The sequence below is a fragment of the Thermobia domestica genome, chromosome 18 (assembly GCF_964235325.1).
Source record: "Thermobia domestica chromosome 18, izTheDome1.hap1.1, whole genome shotgun sequence".
Lineage (NCBI taxonomy): Eukaryota > Metazoa > Arthropoda > Insecta > Zygentoma > Lepismatidae > Thermobia > Thermobia domestica.
In genome coordinates, this window is record NC_137471.1 from 28,190,820 (window position 1) to 28,213,537 (window position 22,718).

At 36.3% G+C, this 22,718-nt stretch overlaps 1 protein-coding gene across 1 annotated transcript in view; it reads left to right on the forward strand.

Moving 5' to 3' along the window:
- Positions 1-20,942, forward strand: part of RpS21 (ribosomal protein S21) — a 40,059-nt gene extending 19,117 nt beyond the window's left edge. The window contains exons 4-5 of the mRNA XM_081746509.1: positions 10,065-10,120; positions 20,858-20,942. Coding sequence (XP_081602635.1) covers positions 10,065-10,120; positions 20,858-20,867 — 66 coding nt within the window. The 3' untranslated portion in view covers positions 20,868-20,942. The remainder of the gene's footprint in view (positions 1-10,064; positions 10,121-20,857) is intronic.
- Positions 20,943-22,718: the final 1,776 nt, after the last annotated feature.

Sequence of the window (22,718 nt, forward strand, 5' to 3'; positions counted from 1 at the left end):
CCTACTACGATTTGTTTGCTGTTTGACGAAGTGTTGATACGAGTATTTATTCGAAAGAACACACTTTCTGCTCTACAAAACTGTGCTAATCATTGTTTAGTCTGTTTGGGAGCCTGGATGCCCCACGAGCTGACCGAGAACAACAAAGAGAATTGCCTACAAATTGCTTCTCAACATCTTGCCTGCTACTGAGCAACACATGGACACAAGGAATGTTTTTTGTACCGAATCGTAACGGTAGATGAGAAATGGTGTATATACGTTAATCTAAAATGAAAAGAGTGGGTGGCTCTAGGTGATAAGCCGAATCTGAGAGTCAAGCAAGACCTCCACCTACAAAAGACCATCATCTGCGTTTGGTGAGACTGGCAGAGTATGTTGCATTGGGAGATGCTCGAGAAGAACAGTACGGTCAACATGGAACTTTATATTACCCAACTGCGCCGCGTAAATGAGGCTTCAAATGAAGAGAGCCGATCGATAAGGCCAGACCATTCTCTTTCACAACAACACCAAACCTCATGTTGCACAAGTGTCAAAGCCGCATTCTCAAGAGCTCAAGTGGGAGGTTCTTCAGCATTCGTCATACTCTCCGGACCTGGCGCCAACCGATTACCACCTGTTCCGCTCAATGTCGAACCAAATGAAGAGCGTTATCTTCAACGACGAATAGAACTTCAAAAACTGGCTGAACAGCTTCTTCGATACCAGGCCGGGCGATTTTTGACAACAGAATCAACGAATTGGTCGAGAAGTGGGAGCAGATCGTAAACAGCAACTGCAAATATATTTTTGATTAAAGTATTGTTATAATTATTGGGTTTTGTTCCAATAAGACACTTTAGTAAAAACTCTACGAACTTATTCCTCAACCCAATATTTTGATAATTTTATTTACGGCAGTTCCAGTTTGGGTAGTTTTCTTGGCCGTGTCGGGGGCAAAATAGCCTAGAAGAGGACATCCTCTTTAAACCTCAATCATATGGATAATAAGTTCGAGAGGTTAAGATTTGTGGGACACGCGGATCCCATCAAAAATACGTGCGGAATGTAATTCGGGCGTAGACTTTGAAGGTTGATGACGAAGCTGGCAAATCAAATCCTAATATAACGTCCCTCGCTTATACTCTTTTGGCTAAAAGTGACGGATAATGAATGGTTATTAAACGATAAAAATGTGGGAGGAAACTGAACAATATCGAGAAAAACCACAGACACGACATTGTCTACTACAAACACCTTGCCTGGGGTCGAACTACTGATCCGTATAGTAGATTACACGGTCTACCATTAAGCCACCAGAAATGAAACCAAGTAGAGTGTTTAGAAGATAGGTAACAACCGTGACCAAATTGATTTTGACACATGACAGTATCAAGTAACGGACTTAGTTCCTTAGCACATTGATTCTTATTTTTTGTTCTACTGGACCACTGTGACCGCTTCGGTCTGCGGTGCAAGTTCTATAACGAAAGAGAAAATACTGAGCAAATGACAATTTGAAGCATACGTTTTAGCGACTCAATTGTCATCATCTTCAGTGCACATTCCTTAAGAAATCATACTGTTTTTGCGACGTACATATTCTTAGTAGTTTTCTCCAAAAAGGGATGAAGTTAATGGATCTCGAATTACTGCCTTTGAATTTAAATTTCCTTCTAATAATATATAATATTTTGAAAGGAAACTGATAATGTAAATCCTGGTCTGCTCTGGATAAACCAGGACACCTGGGAACCCGAGATACAAAGAACCATTACGAGTCTTTCACATGTGTTGCTTTTCCATCTTCTTTGCGTAAATTTGTCAGCTTAATTAAAGCCTGTATCCTTTTGGTGGGAGATTTGTACCAGTTCTTCATATCAAATGTTAACAAGGCACTATTGCACAGATATATATAATTAATTTACAGGCATCATTTATAGTGATCGGCACGTAGCATGGCAGCTCAAGGTCACTGCAAAAGCAGACGAATTCCGAACAGCAATCCTACTGTCAATCAGCTTTCTAATAACCGGCAGTGCTGCCAGTCCTACGCAATTATTCCAGCACCCAATAACAAGAAGTACAGTCAATCACAGAGGGATTAATAACATAAAAAAGAATCCTTATAATAGAAATAATAATGGCATGTGTGCGTGTATTTCTGTCTTAAAATTTATTTTAAGATCGAAGTGCATCATTTCATTTAAAATGATGGCATTTATATTTTATAATCCATTTTTATTTTAATCCGGGAAAATACGTAATATATTTAAATTTTATTACAACTATCCGGAAAAATAACATGATTTGAAATAAATAATACTGTATATCTTTAGTTTAACACGAACAGTAGTACCTATTTATCGTAAAGAACGTCTCCTTTAGTCAGAAAATAAACGAAAATTTCACGTCCCTATATCAATCAATACTGTGTAAGATGAACATAATTCCATTATGTGAGCGACAATATTTTCGCGTATTTACTAGAATATTATGTTTATATTTCATACACAGACGCATACCTCATAACTCTGAGACACTGCAACGTACATTCTGCAGTGCAGAGTTGCTAAGATACCCTGCCAACCCTGCAACAGAATAATACGAAAGCTCGCCTCGGCCGGCACATTATGACCTTGAGCAGCGATGCTACGTACCGGTGACTACCTGACAAAATGATTTAATGACAGTAATTTAGTGTCCAATAACGTTGTTTCAACAATGGAGGAAACTAATCAGAATCATGACAGTGAAGCGGTATACTTTTAAATTTTCATGTGAATGCTTTCGTTAGTATATTTATTTATTGTTTTAATGAATATGCACGTCTATAAGTAATCTTGCGTTCTACATCAAGTGATTACATACGATTTACATCCACGTAGGAGTAAGTCTCATATGCCTTATTTACGTGTGTATTAATATACGCAGAGCGAAAAAATACATAGTAAAACTTAGGTTCAAGAGAACTTTCCTGAGTCGTCCCCAAGTTCATGCAGGAAATGCTTTGGCAATCTTAGTGTGTATTTTTAAGCTTTAGAAATTTCGTTTCCACGGTATTGAAAATTGGACTTCATAAGAATATTTGTATTTACACTGTCACCTGTTTAATTGTACTAGGTATCTTTGAGCACAGTAATAATTCAAGCATAGTGTGTATATGCATTATGTAAACACATTTTGTTTATTATTAGTGTAGTAAAGGAGTATTACGTTTTCTCGTATTCCAACATTGAGAAAGGTCAGTTTTTTTTTTTATAGAACTGATCCTGGTTAATTGTTGGAAGATTAAAAATCGTGTCTATCCTCCCGTCTTGCTTATGGTATAGTTCGATGGGCCGGAAAGGCATGACACATTTGATCCAGAAGATAGTTTTAAGATGTTTCTAATCTGTATGTGAAAGACCAATTTACTGCTTACAAACCGTTCATTAACATACTTTACAGATGAAAAGCTCTGGGAGCAGTGTATGCAAGGATATCAGAGTTTAACGTAGTGTTGCCAGCTTGTAGATTCCCCTTTCTTTTCTCTTTCTTCCTTCAGCGTTACGATAAACCATAGTTATAATAGCATGGTCGAAAATATGTTTCAGATCTTTTTTTGAAATTGGAAACAGCGTAGTGCGGGAAAGTTATGTACAGATGTATGTAATAAACGCCCAAAATTTGGTTCAAATCTTGGGATGGTGCTAACGCAATTTTCCGACACACATGCGAAACAAGATTTTATTTATTTATTTATTTATTTTTACGATTTTAAAATATTTCTTCAATATTTTTGCCCGTGGTATCGTAAGGTTATCATCTTCTGGTTCTAAATAGCATTAGATTAAATAGCATTTTTTTTTTTAAATGTCATCTTAATTCTAATTTTTGACAAAACCGATTTGCAAGTGAAATTGAGTTCAGGAAGTTGCTTTTTGTTTACCGAATGATAAATCTTTTGATTATACAGCTTTTTGCTTGTCTGTAAATAAAAACCCAGAACCCACCACAGGAAGGTGGATGCATGTTGAGTCCCATCCGAGCTCGGCTTAACTACCCGAGCGTCTTCAATTTTCGCAGTCCGATGTCGCAATAAAACTCCTTCTTTGTCACACTTTCCGCTTTTTTTTTCTTTCTTTCTTTCCGTCAATTGTGGCTTGGTCAAAGCTAAGGCAAACTCGGTACTATCAGCAACACAAAATATCGCAAACAAGCGTTGTAGATCCGTACTGAGATGCACATCAACTACCATCTCACATAAGAAGCCAGAGTGGATGAATAATTCGGAATTCATATGATACAGTTTGTCAAGATGGACCAAGGTCGATATCGAAATTAGACTGAACTCCCTTGAGTTTTACTGTTGGTATTTCTGGGTATGACTCAAGCTGTTGATCGATAGACCATGAAAATTACTAAGATCCTGTTGTGTGTCCGTCTAAGTATTGCAGCATATGACAGAAAAGAAACTAGTTTCTATGCAGATGACAATTATCCAATCTCCTCTTCTATCAGCTAAATGACATCCGTTTGACCTTTTCATCACAGTTCTCATTGTTCTGTAAATAGTCCTAATACTTGATTTGATACCGACGAAGTTGCTAAAAAGTGGTGTAACATCGACTGTTGCTCTGCAGGCAGAAACATGTTCCTCAGTTATCGTACAATTTGCCTATGAAAAGTTCTTCCATTGTTACTTGGTTAATAGTTCTATTACTCCTTCCATCAAAATGGGGAGTTTTTATGTCGCCAGATTTATTATGTTCTTTTCTAAGAAGTTAATATTTTCTCTGTCCCTATCTTTGCATTTTACTTCTGTTCGGTACGTCTTCAGTAATCACACGAATATTTTAACAGAATTTGCAATTTTAGTTGCATTTCCAGAAGACAGTTGTGTCGACTCGAATTGCAAGTGCTGACAAATTCGCATTTGTGATGTGGAATTGGGTATATCTCTGACTTAAATATTTCTCTTGAGTTTTGGTGGAGTTTGTTCTTTAAAATCAGGCATTTTATTTCCATTCCAGATCAAGAAGAAGAAGATATAGAACAGATCCAAGTTTCCGGCTGATAGGCATTAAATTTTACCTTTCTTTTCATCCTTTTCGTTTACTGTTTGTATCTTTTTGTAGTACACTTATTTAAGCCTGACAAAACTACCTTTGTCTGATTCAGAAAGAAAGTCACGCTCAATTACTAGGACCCTCTTACATTTCGTAAGTGTACTTGAACAGTCTTCACTTTGCAAGTTCAAATCCCAAAGAGGATCTTCGGTTGACTTTTGGAAAGCTTTGAAAGGTTTTTCTTGTGTTTCCCGTTGTTTGTGAATTCAATGTGGTATAAAAGAATCGTTTGCACATTTTTTTTTTTTTTTATTATTTTTTTTATGAGATATTATTGGTTACTCGCAGTTGCTATAACACTTGGCTCTTTCGCAACTAGAACAGTACATCTATGAAACCGAGAGTAATATATCGCGTCATCCTATATCGGTAAAATTAAGCAATTTGGTTTTTAATGCTACAAAACTTTGGCTAAAGTAGTGACAGGCATAACTAGTAAATATTGAAAAAAGTAAATCTGTGCACTAGAAGCACCTCATAATACAGTACGTTCAATTTATAACCGATCTCGAGAAACATTCAATTCAAAACGTCTCTCACTTGTTATCCATTTATTTCATTGTTCTGGCACTCTTGTATGTGCAGTTGTAGCGGACGGATTTGAGGGTAAAGGGAAAAGAGGAGAGAGTAAAGTGGTGAAAAGTTGTAGCTCGCGGCCAGTTTTAAATTGAATGGACTGTATTACAACACAATAATGCAATGGATCGTAATGTTTTTGTTTCTCCTGAGTGTTGCACCTTCTCCGCTAGAGTAGTGGTTGGCGCGTGTGCCTTTGGTGCACGCGGTCCCGGATTCGATTCCCGGTGAGAAAAAAATTAAGTTGACGATCATTTACTTGCATTAATCATCCGTCTCCTGTAGCATAAAGGATATAATCGTGGGACGTTAAACTAAAAGAAAAAAATCATTCTTCTATTGTAAAAATAACTCACATTTTCATACGAGAAAAGTGGTTTTATCTGGAACAAGTTGTAAAGGAAACGCTTTTAAAAAGGATGTTTGGTTTAAGAAATCCGTTTTTGATAAAAAAAAAAAAAAAAAAATAAATAAATAATAAAGAGTTAAGATTGCAGTATTTTTGAGAATGTTATGTAATAAAATGTTTAAAACTAGAAAACGAAAATTTAATTTTTTTTAATACAAAGACTACATAAAACAAACTTTTTAAAAGTAAAAAATGCCTTGTCTTCCACGTGGCCAAAAAATGGTGCCAGTGAAACCTCAAGATGTTTGATTTGACCCAAATTTTTCACGTTAACTACATCCATCTGTACACAGTTTTTCACATTAAATTGTTTCAGTTTCGAAGAAGCGTTTGAAAGTACCGTCTTCGCCAATCTAATAAGTAGGGCTTGAAAAATTCTCTTCCGATGTAGGTGCCAGTTCTGATAACATGCTACAATAATACAAATTCAATTTGATGTGTTTGGGTGTTAAATTATAGTTTGTTGGAGTACGAGATTACCTTAGTGTAATGTTATCCCTCGAATGTAACAGCAATTGAAGGCAATGTAAGTGAAATTTTTCAAAGCCGCAGTGTATTTTGTATCAATGTACTTGTAGTGAGAGTATTGAAATTATCAATTGCTCAGTATTGAGGATTGACCAAAATCCTCTGACGATGGGTTATTCCTGTTAATAAGCATTAAATTAAGTCTGTTAGACCACATTGATAACCTGAAATTCATTAGGTTCGTAAAACTACAGCTTGTCACAAGAAACAGAGCAGATAGCACTAACACAGTAGGAAGCATCTTACCTAAAATCGGAAATCTGCCTTTTTGACACATCTTTTCTCACAAGCTCACGTAATTTATCACATTGCGAAGCACTTTGAATTCAAATCGTAGATCTTGATTTACTGTTGAATTCAAACTGTGCATCTTGAATTCATACCGTTTATGAGGATTGATGGGTCTTAATTTCTTATAAAATAAAAGACGAATTCTGACTAAAGCATATACTGTCTAACAAATAATAGCGTTACAGTTTCGGACAAGTATCTTTACCTTCTTCAGACACATTATGAAATACAATTTCTAAAACTGCAGCTTACGTATCTAAGAAAATGAGAGGAAGGTCATATCTGGGAACTAGTAAGATCCATCCTTTCATTTTTAACTATTGTTAGTTGATTACGTATGTGAAACTTTTAATGATACAACTTTCAGTTGAAAGGTAAACTCGTTGACACACTTGTGCTATTTTAATGAAGAACTTTCACTTTTGAAGACCTTAATTTTTTAAATTGGCTTTCTCTATTCAATACACCTGTGTTACCTCTTCTTTCTTCTATGCTTTATCCAATGTCTTTTTCTGTACATCATGTATATTTAGTCAACTATTTCAATTCATAAGTTATTCGCTTTTTTCTTTCCGTATCTGTTCCGCTTCTTTCCATTTTCAGTGCTTCATCTCTCTCTCTCTCTCTTTCCAGCCTCTCTACACGTTCCCAGTCTGTTTCATGTCCTGTCTCCTTCACATGTTTATATATTCCATTACTATCCTTCTTTACTCTAACGTCGTTCCCATATTAGAACTTAGTTTTTTATAGTCCCCATGTTTTTTTAAAGTCAATGTTAAACTCCGTAGCCAACAGACTGACTCATATTTCCAGACGCCATGGCGATCTTACTACGTTTGCCTTTTTACGTAGTATCTAGATTGAATCCTGGTTCGTAACTAACTAATCTTCAAACAATTCTCATGTTTTACCATTTTCTTAACTGTTTTTAGTATTCAATCATGAGAAGCGTAAATAATCCACTTTTACATATTTAACAAGATGTCTACACACTTATACTTACATTTATTATGCTTCCATAGAGATTACATCAAATAGTTGACGATCAAAATAACCTAAAGATATTTCTTTGTATCTTTCTTTTCTTTATATATTACTGCTCAAATAGTTCGCCTCTGACCCTTTTTTTTATAAGATGGTACAGATTGGTACAACGTTATCGTTGTAATCTGACATCTGGTATTTTTGGAGATCTGCTTATAAGTATAGGTCTCCGTGGATATCTGCTTTTGCTGCTGTTTTATTTTATATTTTCGGATGAGAAGTAAAGTCCCTGATATTTGTAAAAAAGATTTTTGTAATCGTTCTTCGAAACCCTTTGAATTATTTATTTATTGAACAAATTCCCAGAGACAGCATAACTTTGCTATTTTACACAGGGAAATAATGATAAACAAAACAAAACAAAAAAATTGTCAACAAATAGTACAAAAGTAATATTACTTCGCCAAAACTCGTTTAAGTGCTCTTTCAAACACCGGGTAGCTCGAAAAAATGTTCACATCAATTGTTAAGTGATTATAATAATTCAATATATGTATAAAAAAAAAAAAAACCTCTGTATAATTGCCAACCTAGGGCGGGCAAGGTGGAGTAGGTGGGTATTCCGGGTTATGCGGGTAGGAATACGTAAGGATAGTTCTGAAACAATGTTTCCGATCTTGTTTTCATTAACTATTTTATGAAGAAATTTCAGGTCCGAGTTATTTCTGCGTACTCTCGGAGTCCGGAGATATTAAGATCTAGCAAGAATTCCTCCTCAGGTAATATTCGAAGTGCGGGAAGATGAAAATGTACTAAAGCAATAGAGAAATTCAGAATAAAATAAAGTCGAGAGAGGTGTGTAGGTGCTGCCATGGCCCATATGGGAGAGCAGTATTCAATCTTTGGTGCAATTAGAGTTTTTTGAAAAGTTGCTAATTATGAAACTGCGTAGTTCAGTAAGTCAATTAAGAAGCCCCAACATGCGCATTGAATTCTTAAGTATTGAGGAAATATGGTCAGAGAATATGAGTTTCGAATCAATGATGGTACCAAGATCATTATGACTAGCAGAATGTGTAATAGGGGAATCGTTGATATGGTATGCGGAGGGAACAGGAGACTTTTTCAGTGTAATGGTAATACTGTCACATTTCTTGCTGTTGTATCAAGTGCTACATTTTACACTAGCCTATAAGGTAATATATGTCTTCCTGTTGGGCAATCGTGTCTTGGAGACACGATATTTCTCGATATAACTTAAAATCGTCGGCCAAAAGTAGAAAGCCACTAAGATGAGCTGATAAGTGAGAGTAGAGGTCATCCATATACAGGACAATTAGCATGACTTCTATATGTAATGAAAGCAGAGATTGTAAATGTAAATAAGAAAAAGAAAAAAAAAATTAAGTGATCAAGTTAAATGAACTAAAAAACCTCGATAGTATAATTTAAATGGAGAGAAAATGAGCTGTCTTGAACGATGGCCATGTGCAAGCCGACGACTGAATCAAAATGGAAATTAAATGACTTGTTATAAACGATAAAGGTGATGTATAATAATGGAATGGATAATGGAATTCTTGGAATAACTTAGGTCTCGGATTAAAAATTAATGAAAGAAAAAATTTGAAATAAAAAGAAAGAACCTGGTGTCTGGGGGGAGATTTTGGTCTTGGCACGAACTAAGGAAACAGCCGAAACCGCGAAAAGACTAGCTGAGTCACGTGTAAGAAAGAAGTAATATTTGGGTTGAGAGAGTCAAGTTTTATGTTCATGTAAGTCACCTTTCTTGGTGTAAAAGTAATTAAAACGTAGTCTGAGCTTGTTTTGGTCTCCTAGCGTTCTAACGTATAACTTAGTAAAAGCTTACTTCATGTTAAGATCATTCTCTTGTGTAAGTCAGTTTTCTTTTAGCAAATATTGTAATCTTCTTTATTAATAATAAATTATAGTTAAACATTAAAAGGAAAAGGGTTCTCTTAGTCAAATTTCTTGGAGAAAAAAGAGAACCTAACCCGTTACCTGTGCACTGTGTGCTTTGGCGAGTGAATGATCAGAATGAAGTGTAGCAATGTCTAATATAGATGATGAAATTTTAGTCAATGGGCTAAGAATTAAATATTTTATTTGTTTACATTTTGTTTCTTTTTGTTAATTGATGCTAATTTTCGTGTTTTTTACAGGGTGAATCCGATGACTGTATCAACAGGCTTGCTAAAAAGGATGGCATTTTAGCGAAGTATGTGTATTTCTTTTTCTTTCCGAAAGCATGCGTAGTCGTAAAAGCTATAAAAGAGACTTTCATACTGCCTTGTTAATAGATCTGTCTGTCTGTTAGCATGTGTTCATATTATACTAGTTACAATAGGTTAGGTTAGGATAAGAAGATACGTAGAATCAAAGTAATGTAACATTTTTTCCCTCAGTTTATACGTACTATTAATTATCATTAGTTAGTGACTTAAGCTTACGTCAGAATATACTATAAGTTTGTCACTTTTAGTAAAACAGATGTGACCATCGTTAATGTGTTTAATTATACTTGAAAATTCACTTTATTAGTTGATGATTTTTTAAATGTATATGAAAGAGAGTTAACAAAAAATTGGCTACTTACCAATGAATCCTCCCTTGAAAAATTTAAAGATTTTGACGTTTCGGAACTCTCAACTGGTTCCTTCCTCAGTGGCAAGGTAAAAAGGATTAAAACGGAAAGGAGATAAAAGGAGTAAAACCAGGAATACATACCACTATATAAAAGTAACGTACAAAAAAGATCCTGAGATGAACAGAGCAGAGTGAAAAAAGAATGAACTGAATAAAAAAGAACGCGGTGTCTGTTAGGCCACTATTGCCAGATCCAAAGTATACATCAAAGGTAGGTACCCAAGTTCGATCAATGTTGCCAGTATCAAGGTTCAATGCAGGTTTGTATTTATGAATAAAGAACGATTCTTTAATTTCCCGGTTTTTAATTTTGCTAAACCTATTACCTTACCTGTTTTATATTATGTGAATGTTGTTTTAGATGAAGCGCTAAACCCGACATGCCTTCTTCTTGTGACTTTTTTGATTGTCTAACATGTTCCTTCCGTCCATACCATTGGAACTTACTATCAATAGTACTCGATCCTGGTTATTACAAAATGGCGCTTCTACCTATGAAACTAATTATTTATTACAATTACTTGAGGTTTGTTTAACTAATATATTCCAATTTGAAGATCATTACTTTTCTCAGAATGATGGCTTAGCCATGGGTAACACATTATCCCCAATATTGTCAAATATCGTTTTAAATCAGATTGAAACGTCTATTTCACGGCAGGACACATTTAAATACGTTAGATATTACCGTTATGCTGATGATATTTTACTACTTGTTCCTGACAAAAATACACTTACATAAATATTTAAACAATTCAACAATCAGCATCCTAGGCCGAAGTTCACCCTTGAACGTGAATCTGATAACTGCCTTCCATTTCTAGACCTATTGATTACCCGTTCACATAATAAATTTATTACAAAAGTATACCGAAAACCCAATGCAGGCAGTACTTACATACATCAACAGTCAGCTCATCCGCCAATGTACAGGGCCAATATTTGAAAGAACTTCTTTCGTAGAGCATTATTGATTGACCGTCAAACAGATCTCAATGAAGAAATACAGTTTTTATATAAAATAGGACAAGAAAACTGTTATAAGCTATGTATTTTACAAAAATGGTTTAATCAAACAGATCGCTGCAAGTCCCCAAACCGGTAACTTCCAAAGAAGCAAAAACTTGGATTGGAATTCCTTATTTTCCACAACTTTCAACAAAAATTCAACGTATTCTTGCAAAGCATAACATATCTGCTTCAAGTATTCCCCCCAAAAACATCTCACTGGATTTAAAAGCTATTTTGTCAATCCATTAAATAAAGCAGGTATTTACCGTGTCCATTGTGAATGTAATTCCTCATACATTGCCCAAACTAAACGTAATATTAACACGCGTGTGAAGGTACATATTAGACAATCAAAAAAGTCACAAGAAGAAGGCATGTCGGGTTTAGCGCTTCATCTAAAACAACACTCGCATAATATAAAACAGGTTAAGGTAATAGGTTCAGAAAAAAAAAAAAATAATTAAGGAATCGTTCTTTATTTATAAATACAAACCTGCATTAAACCTTGATACTGGCAACATTGATCGAACTTGGGTACCTACCTTTGATGCATACTTTGGATCTGGCAATAGTGGCCTAACATAGACACCGCGTCCTTTTTTATTCAGTTCATTCTTTTTTTCACTCTGCTCTGTTCATCTCAGGATCTTTTATTTGTACGTTACTTTTATATAGTGGTATGTATTCCTGGTTTTACTCCTTTTATCTCCTTTCCGTTTTAATCCTTTTCACCTTGCCACTGAGGAAGGAACCAGCTAAGAGTTCCGAAATGTCAAAATCTTTAAATTTTTCAAGGATGATTCATTGGTAAGTAGCCAATGTTTTGTTAATTTTGAATATCCGCCCATGTAATTATAATGAAAGAAAGTTGTTCATGCCAACAATGAGAAAGGTTCGTTCTTCTGGTTGATTAGAGCCTGGTGATTGTTGGTAGATTAAACAGCCTTGTCTATCCTCCCGTCAGTCTTGTGTGGTAGTTTGAGGGGCTGGAAAGGCATGGTACATGAACAGGAGTATCCTTGCTGTTAATATTTATTAGAGTACTAGAGTTTTATTTGTGGAAGCTGTAAGTTACAGCTAGAATGCTTTTGATATTACTTACAAGTGACCATTTCGATTTAGTGAATTCAATTGCTGAAAATGATTGCTAGCACTGGATTCAGCACCAAATGAAACAGAGAAAAAGAGGGTGTTTAGTGGCAGACCGTATACAGTGTGGAAGATAAATGAAAACAAAGTGCGAAGATAGAACGTAGAAGATGTCTAGAAATGCCATGTTAATTGTGAAACGAGTAGACGGATTAAGGTCAAATGTTGGATATGAGAAATGCATGTAGTTCCACTGAATAGGGGTAATGTGAACAGTGTTTTAAGTGCCATATGTATGTAACTAGTTGTAAGAAGAGTCACCAGTGTTACAACCGGCACGTTTTGTTGGAGGGGATCATTAATATATCAGAACTCTGAATGAAACGTAACTGCAAGGTACCACGCCAGCATTCGTCCAGTGGAATTACTTCTCATTCCGTTACATGTTATAAACATTCTTGATGTCCCAGGGTTTGATTCAATCTGTTTCTACCCCTCGTGCATACAACATGCTCATAGACCGTGCTAGAGGGTCTCTAGTTCCTTATTCACGTTACCTTTACACGACAGTATTGCTACATTACCATAGCGTGGAACTCCTCCTGTTACAGAGGTCTCAAACTGTATTAGGCACTATTGATTTCAATAGACGATATGCGTCAAGAACCATATGTCACATGACCCTTTTCTCATATGGTGCCTTCCATTTCAATTCAGGCAGAGCATGTACCATCACCATCTCAGATATTGTTGAAACTTTTTTTATAGCAACTAGACATGTTTTTAAGAGACCCATATTTTTTTGTTTTGTCGAAAAAAATTTTCCCGCCAAGTAATGGGCCATCAAAGACGGGGAGTACAATTTATGAATTGTAGAAGACATGGAAAATGGTCAACTTCGGAGCCTCACCATTCGGCTATGGAGACAGGTAGAGCTATAATTCTTGTTGTGGTATGTACATAGGGATATAAATAAACTATATTTTATTATAGTTTGGTTTGCGCATGCGTATCTTTTTGTACATAAATTAACAAATGAACGTCAATTTATCTGAAAAGTGGAAGTTTGCGAATTTTTTTCGAGCACTTCCGGTTCGAATTTTAAAATTCTGTTTTCACGGTTGGTAAGACCTGGTTACCCGCTTTCTGAAAATAATTTTGTATTGCTTCTGTGTGCAACCGTTTTGTCGCAAAAAATTCGAGAAATTGTAAAATTTTCAAAAATCGCCATTTTTGGGCGCCATTTTCTCGAAAACACCATCTTTTAAAATTCTGAAATTTTGTCAGATGGTTCAACTATACATGAATAATAAACACACCAAATACCATTCTCGACCAATGCTTCATGAATTAACTGCAGCCTTTTAAAGTTAGCGAAGTTTCGTTAACTTTGATGTCACAGTTAGCAACACTGGGAACGATAAAAGTGCAATGATTTGATGATGTTTGTGGTTCACATTCATTAAATGAAGAATAAAAGGTTTTCTTGACTGTTTTTTTTTTTTTTTTTTCATTATTTTGATCAAGAAGGCTCTCAAATAGTAAAATGGGCCTCCCCCTACTCCTTTGTTTTCTTAAACCGAAATAATCTGAGGTGGAAATTACGATTGCGAAATGCACAAATTTCAAGTTCATTTACCTAAAATGGTCTTCGGAAACAAAATTTCACTGTTTTTATTTTTTATTTTTTACATGGACCAATCATTTGCTTGATTGGTGTCTAATAGCATGTAACCGAGCAGGTGCTCCATAGGTGTTGGCTCACTCACAACTTGTCCAGGAGTGGATCTAGGGGGAAGAAACTTTTTTATTTTAAATATAAATAAAACCGATCTCAGAGTTTGGAGCTCGTAGCTCTAAGTAGCAGTATACCCCCCTCCAATTCCAGAAGTCCGTCCTGGATCCGCCTCTGCGTAGCACATTGTCTATAGTCACAAATGCTGAACGTCTATGTGGAAGCATAAACAGCACTTCAACTTCACGTAATTCATGATTTATTCATAATATTTCTGCTACGCACCACTGGTTATCATACATATATGTATGTAACAAAAGTTCCTTTTTGCAGATTTCTTAAATCTATACTTTGAATTGCAGAAGTTCGATTTTGGGGGAAGCATGAAGTTAGTTCATGGTGACCCATTACTGCCATAAAAACTTCGCCATTTTCCGAAAGCCAAAGATGACTTCGTTGAATACCAGTTACCGGTCGCATACTTTCCCTTTTTTTCTTCCGGAAGTCGTCGAATTCAGTTCCAGGCAACAAAACGAGAGTAATACCCGGAGTTTGTACTTGCACTATACTCACGAATTCTTCTGCGGTTTTAGTGGGGGCGCGGTGGCTCAGTGGTAGAGCGTGCATCTCCGGTACTTGGGGTCCCTGGTTCAATCCCAGATCGTGCCGTGTGGGCTTTGTGGTGGACAAACATCGTGCTCGTGGGTTTTCTTGGGGTTATCCCGTTTCCTCCCACTTACTGCATTTCATTCATTTCTCATAATCACAGTCTCCTTTAGCCTAACCGGCATAATCGTAAGATTTCATTTCATTTTTTTGTCTTCTGCGGTTTTAATACTGTGTATCTGTATTTGCCTACGGTTATGCCACGTTGCCACATTCTTTAGACCTCCCCCTCCCTCAATACCGTCGCAGAGACCATGCATGGCCGGTTTCACTGCAAAACCACTGCTTTATTGGACCTGTCTGCATCTCGAACATCTTAAATCGATTTTTAAAGTGGGATGCAGCGCCATCAGAAATCACTGACACGGTTTGGGAAATTGTAGACACTTATTTTCTCGTATTCAAACCTTTTTCTATAAAGTATATTTTCGTTTTTCTTCGAGTATTTTTAGAATCTTGTCTATGGTTATGAGTATATGAGCCGAATCGTGTGTTTTATCGTCGTTTATTACAACAAAACTGTCAGGTGTTTCATATTCCGGTGATAACTCTGAATTTCACTTTGCAGAATAACAGTCCAGTTTTCAGTGAAGTCCACATGAAGTAAAATAGAATTTGTATCTTGAAATTTTATACGGTGCTTTTCGGTAGCAATTAATTCTTGATGTAGTCATGAATTACAATTCTTACAGTTAAACAAGCAATGTACGATACGAAAACAGAAAGTGTCAGTTTTTTTTAACGAGATTATTGTTTTCCCATATGGCATACGTAACACTTTCATTTTCATCAGGATCAATAATTAAAGATTCCACACTTACTCCTTCCACTCCAGGACATTCACCACATTCTTGAAGAAGACAGTTGTCATTTTCTACGGATCATACTACTAAAGGAAATAGGTCACTCATGACAGCTTCAATACAGGCAGCACCTTTGATTTGTAGAAACGCAGTAGCAGCTAACTTAAAATTTGCACAATACACACACACACACACACATACACACTTCCCTCGCAGATTGCGGACTGACCCACTTTAGTCGAATACTGTAAAATTCCGAGTGACCCATTCTTATGTTGGGATTGTTCTGTTTAAAAAGTCAGTAAATTTCTTTGGAACCCGTAGAAAACGTTTCGATTTTTTTTTTTTTTTAACTTTTTGCCCTTTTTCGATCACTGTAATGACATCGCACATAATTGAGACTTTATCTGGAGCATTCCAAATCATCATTGAGGTAATAGTTCAGGCTTTTTGTAGATCATCAGAATTTATTGCATGGCCATTTCAAGTAAACTTGAAATTTGTGCATTTCGCAATCGTAATTTCCACCTCAGATTATTTCGGTTTAAGAAAACGGAGGAGTAGGGGGAGGCCCATTTTACTATTTGAGAGCCTTCTTGATCAAAATAATGAAAAAAAAAAAAAAAAAAAAAAACAGTCAAGAAAACCTTTTATCCTTCATTTAATGAATGTGAACCACAAACATCATCAAATCATTGCACTTTTATCGTTCCCAGTGTTGCTAACTGTGACATCAAAGTTAACGAAACTTCGCTAACTTTAAAAGGCTGCAGTTAATTCATGAAGCATTGGTCGAGAATGGTATTTGGTGTGTTTATTATTCATGTATAGTTGAACCATCTGACAAAATTTCAGAATTTTAAAAGATGGTGTTTTCGAGAAAATGGCGCCCAAAAATGGCGATTTTTGAAAATTTTACAATTTCTCGAATTTTTTGCGACAAAACGGTTGCACACAGAAGCAATACAAAATTATTTTCAGAAAGCGGGTAACCAGGTCTTACCAACCGTGAAAACAGAATTTTAAAATTCGAACCGGAAGTGCTCGAAAAAAATTCGCAAACTTCCACTTTTCAGATAAATTGACGTTCATTTGTTAATTTATGTACAAAAAGATACGCATGCGCAAACCAAACTATAATAAAATATAGTTTATTTATATCCCTATGTACATACCACAACAAGAATTATAGCTCTACCTGTCTCCATAGCCGAATGGTGAGGCTCCGAAGTTGACCATTTTCCATGTTTTCTACAATTCATAAATTGTACTCCCCGTCTTTGATGTTCCATTACTTGGCGGGAAAATTTTTTTCGACAAAACAAAAAAATATGGGTCTCTTAAAAACATGTCTAGTTGCTATAAAAAAAGTTTCAACAATATCTGAGATGGTGATGGTACAATTTTATATTTTTTTGCCTGAGTTGAAATGGAAGGCACCATATGTTCTTCTTGTGCAAAGTCCAACATGGCGGCTTTCTCAGATTTCCCCCATGATTCACGTTACACCTATTCAGTGGAGCTCTACATGCGTTCTTCATATCTAACATTTGACTTCAATCTCTCTACTCATTTCAAAGTTAAAATGGCATTTCGAGACATTTTCTTCGCATTTTGCCCTCATTTATCTCTTACCCTGTATACGGTCTACCACTGAACATCCACTTTTTCTCTGTTTCTTTTGGTGCTAAATCCAGTGTTACCAGTCATTCTCAGCAATTGAATTCACCAAATCGAAATGGTCTCTTGTTATAGTAAGTACAGTGTATATCTCAATTTAAGACCTCAGTGGTAGAGCGTTCACCTCTGGTGTGTGCGGTCCCTGGTTCGATCCCAGTTCGTGCCAAGTGGGCTTCGTGACGAATAAACGCCGTGTGCGTGGGTTTTCTGGGATTCTCCCGTTTCCTCCCACTTTCTTCGTTCCACCATTTCAATCATTTGTCATCACCGTCTCCTTAGCCTACACAGCATAAGTGTGAGACTTCTGAATCCAAGATTATTTTTATCCCCACAATTTCGTGTCCCGAAAATATGGGTCATCTTGCTTTCGCGACATATGATGTGAAACTGAGGATGGTCTTATGTGAGAATTAAAGCAAAGTCACAGTAATGCTGGAGATTCAATGCACTTTTCCAGTAAAAAAGACTAAGGGATGTCGAAATCTAATTTGATTTTTATTCTAATTTTATTGTATAACCTGATCAGAATAGAAATACTGATTTTGACTGGGGGCACTAGTTGAGGTACACTGTTGACACAGTACCATTCCGACATGTATCAGTGACCAAAGGAAGTATATGGGAAAACCTTTTTCTTTGTGCTATAAGGCATTTTTCATTAATCAAATGTAAAGAAAGAGACTGATTACAGTAGACTTCCGAGTATTCGGCTCGCGACTTTCTGACCTAGTTTTCTTTTATTGTAGTTAAATGAGGCATTGCATTGGTAACATCACCAAGGTATTGGAAGCGGGCGTCTGCTACGATTCTCCTACGTGTCGTGTTCAAAAACACAAGTTGTGACAGGAAAAGAGCAGCGTTCTGCTCCTTGTTCACTGTTTCGTCTGTGTATCACGAACCTCAATACAATACGCTTGCCACTGGTCCTGATTATAATTGTACAGTACTGTATTCGTAAATTGTTCGTAGGGTATGTTTAATGAGTTTACAGGACTCCGTCCTATCTGGCTTGTCCTTCCGCCACATGAGGTTGGATATTCGGGAGTCTACTGTACTTATTGAGGCTAAGTAGGCTGAATGGTTGTCCTATCCCCACTTTATTAAATTGCTATGATCGGGTTAAAAGGAATTACGTTCCGACAAACCGGAAACCGTAATCACAAATTAAAAGTGGGTTGGACTACCTGTGTTGCCCAGATTGACAACTGCATTGGATATGATTTTACTCACAGCATCAAAGAATCCCCAAAACTTGGAAAATATTATCTAATTTAGAATCTATTATACAAACCCTGACAGTCCATTAAATAAAATGCAGTTGCCGAGGGTTAACATAAGCATTATGAAAAGAAGGGTACAGCGGGGGACACTTCTAAATGGTACACCTTAGCCGTAAATCTCCATATGGCTGTACCATTTAGAAGTGTCCCCCGCTGTACAAGTTAAAGAACGTCTTAGAGATGCTAAAAACAATATCAGTTTTAAGTCTTTAGAAACATTCAAAAGCATAGCAACATAATATTGTAGAATATAGGATTTTATTTAGACCCAAGAATGAATCAGGAAGACGTCGTTTCTGGAAATTTATTTATTCTTCTAGAACAAGCCGAAAACTTGTTAGTTAAGCAAATAATGGGAAACTATAATTAATAAATAATCCAATATTGGTATAACGAAAATGTGAACTGACAGCTTGCCCTGCCTGAACAAAAGAAAGCACAACTTCAACGTGCCTAGTGAATGGTGATCCCTTGTAGTCAGTAATGCTCTCGCCTTTGATGCGACCGATCCCAGTGGGAAAACTCGTTGAAAAAGTTTAAAAAACTTTTTCACCCCATCCTGAGCTAGGTTTTCTTCATTCATGCGAGGCAAATGTCGGAATGGTACAGTCCGCAGCAAAAAGCCTGCAACATGAGCATGTAAGTTTATTGTTAAACGACGAAGTATTTTTGTTCGAAAATAAGTGTGCAAGGGAGGACGCCGAGGTTTCTCCTGCCGTGATTCGTGCCACTTAGACGTTAATGTTGCTTCCCTGCGCTGTTAGGCGTAGTTTCACAATAAACTTACATGCTCATGTTGCAGGTTTTTTTGCTGCGGACTGTACCTAACAGTGATTCCAGGCCGCTTCATCATTCTTCTTTCTCCCCAATTCCTGGGTAGTGTGATCGCCAAGGGAAGTAATCCCTCTTACATGACGGGTTAAATGGCCATAGATGCCGAAACCTAGAATCTCATCTAATCTTTGAACCTGCTTATTCACAGCGTGGCGCACTACCATTCAACGTGTAACAAACCGTAATCGACAAGTGTGTCTTCATTGTTCTTCCCCGGTGAATTCATTCTTTCATGTTTCCATGATATTTTTACTTGCATACTTCTTTTATTCTACGTGAACAAGGCTCCAGGGAGACCCGAAAGTTCGGAAGTGCAACGAATTTAGGAATAAGATATTTTATAATCTTAGCAATAAATTATTTGAAGATTTATTGCGTTGTGCGGAAACGTAAAGACTGTTGGATTTTTTTTTCGCTCAAGTTGCGCTCGTAAATGAAGCTTTATAAGGCACATTTTGAATAAAGAACAGTTCGTGTATCAATATCAGTCACAGCATACAGGTGAAAGTTCGAACAACATCTGATTTCTTATTCTTAGCAAATTTCTATGGCTCTTTTAACGATATAAGTGGTAGGTTACCATGCCAGGCCCCAGATTTGATTCCCGGTGGAGCTGTTTTCTGTGGTTACGTAACTTCGAAAACAGAAATATAAAGAATGTGCAGTCTTGTTCAAAAAATCTTGGCCACCCAGTTTTAAAAGTGCATAATCTGGTAACCATACGTAATAAGTTCAAGTACTTTGACTCTAAACCAGGGCGCAAAATTTCCGGTTGCCAGGTCGCCATTGGCAACTATAAATTTAGAGCTGGCGACCAGTGTTCAGTAGGAATAGTTTCTGCCTAAACACACAGGGCTGCGCAGTTCCTGTTTCGCACGGAAATAATTGTAACTGAATAAGAGAAAACAAAAGGGGGTGACGTCTCGTAATTTGTACGTGAGAGGTACTGACGACCATCATTTTTGGATTCTCGAGTGCGTCTTAGAAATTTTGCGCCCTGCTCTAAACAAAGAACTAAATTGACGTAAATAAATCAATGTTTGTTTTACCTAATTCCAAACGTTATGTTACAACACTAAACCAGAGGTTGGTGAACTTGTTCTTTTAAACAATACTGTACATAATGATAGTTTATATTATATGTTTGAAAATGTAAGAACTGTTGTATATAAAGAAGGGGTTATTAATGTATTTCTTCTTTTTTTTTTCAGGAACTTCTGAGTTGTTAAAACATCGGAGCAAAAAATCTTTTATGTATTATATTGCTGAATAAAACAATCTATTACATAGTTTAAAGTTTTTAATATATATCTGAAATCCTTGGTAAACCTGAATTAATGAGTATCTTTTATTGTAAAGATGCTTATTAGTCTCGTCACACTGTTTTTTTTTTTTTTTCAAAGAATAATACAGTAAAATTTGATATGACGGGCTGATTGGTGCAAAAGGGGGTGCAAATTGTACACCGTGTTTCAAAAATAATGAACTGATTTTGGCGGTAATAATTACAGAACATGGGATGTGCTGGCAAAAGAATGATTGTTGTTTGAATGGATGTGGCATAGTTTCAAAAAATCGCCGTTAGATGTCAGTCAATGCGCCGTCTCAGTGTGCAGTCACTCAGAAGTAAGATGGCGTCCTCTCAACAGAAGGCGTTTTGTGTGCTGCAAACACTAACAAGGAGAAAGCAGAGTTTGGTAAATGAACTTCGGGACCATTTTTTGCAAGGTGATATTGCACATTTAAAGTGTTCATATTACAAACTAGGAGAGCGCAATGGCCTAATATAGCGGAGAAAAAGCGTCTTAAAGTTTTCGGCTCGCCGCATATGTCGTACGTTGCGCAAATTTATCAAGTGACCGCGTGGCAGAATCAGTAGCATCTGTCTCACGTGCCAAGGGCCCCGGGTTCTATTCGCATGGAGTCAAGTTTTTTTTTTTTTTTTTTTTTTTGCTTGAACCAATAAAGTAGTTACTTGTAGCTACAAGTAAAATGTTAATTCTCCATATGTTTATAATGAATTAAAACAATAGAAATATTTAAATTAGTTGTAAAATCTTTCAATGTTCCATGTTAACTACCAACGAAATGTAATCTATTTCGTAAATATTTTGATATAAGTTATATTATGGTTACCAGTCGTTGTGTAAAAAATGCTCTTGACGCTTCGTCTACTTCTGTTGACTGTGTGTATTACAAGCACTGGCGCAAATGGCACGGGGGGATGAGGGAGACATGAGCGACTGTCCTTCTAATAATCAGATTTGAAATGTAAGTTTTGGGGAGAAATGTGATGATTTGTGTCCGATTGCCACAAAGGAAAATGAGATGAAATTAATATCCCCCCAGAATAAGCCTTAAATGTGCCCGCCTCCAAATTTTGAAGACAACTCTGCTCCCATGATCCCCCACAGTACTGTTTTTCAACTTCATAAATATTTTGAACATCGATTTAAAAATATATGGGAACGGTCTTATCCATCCTACCCCCAATGTTGGAAACAGATTTTCGCCGCTTATTGCAAGGGGAATAAGAGGGAAATCTCCTTTGGATATAGTAACTTCCAGTATTACCAAAGGGGATTTCCTTCTCATCCCCCTTGTAATTCTCACACTGTCAACAGATGTAGACACGAAGCGTCAAGAACATTTTTTTACACGACTGTGGTAATCATAATATAACTCGTGATATCAATATATTTATGAAATAATTACATTTCGTTGCTAGTTAAGTGAAACATTGAAAGATTTTATAACTGATTTGAATATTTCTATTCTTTTAATTCATTATAAACATATAGTGAATTAACATTTTATTGTAGCTAGAAGTGGCTACTTCATTGGTTGAACAGGATGTCTATCCGTCACGAAAAAGTCATGAAATCAGAAAACGGTCATGAAAGTCAAGAAATTTAGCTTTTGGGTCACGATTTTTTTATCTGTACAAATGTAAATACAGATTGGAAAATTTTGTTCTATAAAACGTAAAAATTCGCCACCAGCAGAAATGTCTACGGTCGACTTTAGACGCTATCAAATCGCAAGCAAACCACGCTTCTATCGCATGGATGA